General features: G+C 50.3%; 1 protein-coding gene across 1 annotated transcript; it reads left to right on the top strand.

Annotated features, from left to right (window-relative positions):
- Positions 1 to 453: 453 nt before the first annotated feature.
- On the top strand, positions 454 to 3,540 carry ECRG4 (ECRG4 augurin precursor). The gene is made up of 4 exons (XM_042867678.1): positions 454 to 607; positions 978 to 1,025; positions 1,506 to 1,663; positions 3,166 to 3,540. The coding sequence occupies exons 1-4, from the start codon at positions 517 to 519 to the stop codon at positions 3,325 to 3,327; spliced, it is 459 nt and encodes a 152-aa protein (XP_042723612.1). The 5' UTR covers positions 454 to 516; the 3' UTR covers positions 3,328 to 3,540.
- The last annotated feature ends 214 nt before the right edge of the window (positions 3,541 to 3,754 follow it).

Here is a 3,754-nt window from a genome sequence, read left to right as displayed (position 1 = left end):
TCCTCTCCTCTCCTCTCCTCTCCTCTCCTCTCCTCTCTTCTCCTCTCTTCCCCTACTCTACCCTACCTATCCTACCTACCCTACCCCTACCCCTACCCCTACCCCTACCCCTACCCCCACCCCTACCCCTATCCCTATCCCTATCCCTACCCCTACCCCTACCCCTATCCCTATCCCTATCCCTATCCCTATCCCTATCCCTATCCCTATCCCTATCCCTATCCCTATCCCTAACCCTATCCCTATCCCTATCCCTATCCCTATCCCTATCCCTATCCCTATTCCCATCCCATCCCATTTAAGAACTGGTGCCTGTACGCTGAGGATCCGCTCCTGAGATCTGCATTCCAGAGCATCCCGGTTCCGGGGCCTCCCTAGCTCTGCTCCCCCCACCGCAGGGCCCCGAGCCGGGTGAGGGCGGGCTCGACGTGGGCGTGGACGGGGCCACCCCTTGCTCCGTTCCCTCCGACCCGTCCCGTCCCGTCCCGTCCCATCGAGGCGGGGAGCCCACCAGCCATGCCGCCACCGTGCCCCCGCGGAGCCCTGCCCGGGGCCTTCCTCCTCTTCTTCCTCCTCTTCGTCGTGCCGTTGCTCTGCGCAGCTCCCGGTGAGTGAGCGCGGGCTCAGCTTTCGGTCGCAAGTTCAGCATCTCTCCTCTATAACTCTTTTGTTTGCAGTCGCTGCGCCGGGAGATGGTTTGTGGGGAGCCTGGTGGGGAACCCGGCTCTGGCTGTGTTGGCAACCTGTGCTGGCATGGGGATCCATCCCAAGAAGCGTTGGGGAAAGGATGTTGGGTTGCAGGAGGGTTCCCTACAGCTTCTGTTGAACTGAGGCAGGGAAACGGGGGCACGGGGAGGTGCGGGTGGAAGCATGCTCCAGGTTTTCTTTGGTAGGAAGGAGTCGTTTTGCCATTGTTATTTCCTTCTTACCAAATAAGAGTGGATAGATAAGCATGCATTATATTTTTACTTCTCTAGATATTTCAAGAGGAAATAAACTTAAGCGGATGCTTCAGAAACGAGAAGGTAAATAGAGAGGCAGCCAATTGCCTGCCCGCTTCCCTGCCGGTTCAACTGCCACCCATCGCAGATCTCAGGGTGCTGCTGCTGTGCCCCTGTCCCAGAGGCAGCACAGCACTCAGGAGCTGTGTAAGCACTCCAAGCAGACCCCACCATGCACAGCTCTGCTGCACCATGAGCGCACACGGCGGCCACGCGTCCCTCCCATTCCTGCAGCTGCAGCACACAGAGTCTAGGCTCCCATTCTCCGTTTGGACTGTGTATTTCAATTCTGTGTGTAACATGTCTTGAGCTTGGGATAGCTGTGATAAAAGCAAAGAGAACAGGGGTAGCTATGAGGCCATCGTATCGGCAATCCCTATTTTTATTATTGCTTCACACACCGCTCTGCCGAGCACAAAGATGATGAAATAACACCAGAAATGTGGCACAATTTAGGCTGATTAAGCACTTCTCGGCCTCTCTTTGGGGGGGGATTCATTCCAGCCCCCATTGCCATGAAGCCAGAGGTGTCGCTGAAGGAAGAGGCGGCCAAGGGGTTTCTGCGCAGCCTGAGGCGCCCGCGGCGGCAGCTGTGGGACCGCAGCCAGCCTGACGTGCAGCAGTGGTACCAGCAGTTCCTCTACCTTGGCTTCGATGAGGCGGTGAGTGTGGGGCTTCCCCAGGCTGTGGGAAGTTGTAGTGAGGTGGGGGTCAGTCTCTTCTTTTGAGTAACAGTGATAGGAGGAGAGGGAATGGCCTGAAGTTGTGCCAGGGGAGGTTCAGGTTGGATATTAGGAAAATCTTCTCAGAAAAAGCAGTGAGACAATGGCACAGGCTGCCTGGGGAGGGGGTGCAGTCACTGTCCCTGGAGGTGTTCAAGAACCGTGTGGATGTGGCACTGAGGGACGTGGTCAGTGAGCATGGTGGGGATAGGCTGGTGGTTGGGCTAGATAATCTTCATGGTCTTTCCCAACCAATGTTACCTACCTGAAGTGGAGTGTGCAGCCCTCACAGCTGTGCTATGACCCTGCACGGGAAAGAACACTGCCTGGTAACGTTCAGCCAACCTCCTTTTGAACCATGAGGGTATATTTCTAAGCAGTAACAACACCGGGGTAGGATCAGGAGCCCCCAGGTGATACACACACTGCACAGAGCTCTGCTCAGCAGACACTGTGTTCAGTTGCAGTCCCAAGCATAGAATAATCCGTACATAAATAAGAGGTAAAAATAGTCATAGATGCTGGATTCTTGGCTTTTGACAGCTGCATGAGTGTGCTTAATGAGATTGCATTGGCACAGGCAAGCTGGAATGCACATTAGACCTTCATGTTATGTGGATTGCTTAGAAAATGAATGCATTCATTTTCAAAACTGGAACAATTTAAAAAAAAAATCTTTTGCTTGCACTGAAATAATGAAGGATACATTTTTTGTTGCTCCTGGACATTATGCAGATAAAAGTGACTTTTTAACAGCGAGGCTACACAATATGGAAATTAACAAAAGCAGTTTTATGAATCAGGAACTGAAGGCTGGGTGCGTGTAGTAAGAAGTTAAGTAGAAAGGGCAAACCATGCAGACAAGATGGGTTCCTCTCTACAAGTTCCTGTGTGCACTGACAAATGGAACCAGGCCTGTTGTGGGAGGCGAGTCCACTCAGGAGGTTTTGAGGAGTATTAAGACACAGCTTTAACAATGAGATAACTGTCAGTTCCAGCAACGCTTCAGAAAGGACTTAGGCTGTGTTTATCCATTGTGTATTTTGCAAAACTTTACAAATCTCAGCCAGAAATATTTCCAAAGAGCCATTCAGATGGAAAGGCTTTGTTTTGGCGAGCATTTGATATCCTTGCACACTGTTTTTCCACTGCTGCCGTGAGCTGCTTCTAGAGCCTTATGATTTTACAAGAGAAAAATAACAGGCATAAAGCAAAGGGCGATGCACTCGCTTTGCACTCAGGTATGCCATGACTACAGCATGGGGAACTGTGAAACCAGACTGGTACATCTCACAGAGAAAGTCTCCTAGCTGCAGAGTTTTGTAAAGCAGGCGAAGGATTTCTGAAAAGATATTCCAGATCTGAATTATTCGCGTGAGCCAAAGGGAACCCCTCTTTCACCTTTTTCTTTCCATTTCATTCTCTTCTTTTCTTCCTGGCAGAAATTTGAAGACGATATGTCCTACTGGACGAGCCTGGGGCGTGGTGGCAACGAGTACTATGGGGGGTACTACCAGCACCACTATGATGAGGACTCACCCATCGGCCCCCGGAACCCACACACCTTCAGGCATGGGGCAGGAGTCAACTATGATGATTACTGATGGTTTTCGTCCTCCTACAGCTGGGGTGCATGGGGCTGGGCAAAGCCAAGCTCTCCCCCAGTCAATGTCTCTGTTTCCCTCCTGTTCATGTACAACAGCAGGAGCCAAGGAGCTGCCAAGAAAGAAACATGACTTTTCTTTTGGTATTGTTACTTAGTAGTATGCGATATATGAAGTGTTACAGAAATAAAGCTTTTTTGATAAAGCTTCCAATTATTTAGTAGAGTCTGTAACAGCGAGTTTCATTAAGCCATACTACTGGAAAGCACTTTTAAAAAAGGTTTCTTGCTACTTTTTCTACACTCAATCACAAAATTACATCATATCATCTAGGTTGGCACACAGAGTATGTAGCATAACCCAACTCATTTCAGATGTGCTTACTCATTCAGTTTTGTATCAAGAGACAAATCCAATTATTCCTCAG

Source organism: Lagopus leucura, unplaced genomic scaffold (assembly GCF_019238085.1).
Source record: "Lagopus leucura isolate 7727_CA_CO unplaced genomic scaffold, USGS_WTPT01 Super-Scaffold_100001, whole genome shotgun sequence".
Lineage (NCBI taxonomy): Eukaryota > Metazoa > Chordata > Aves > Galliformes > Phasianidae > Lagopus > Lagopus leucura.
This window is presented reverse-complemented; position numbering and strand designations above follow the sequence as displayed.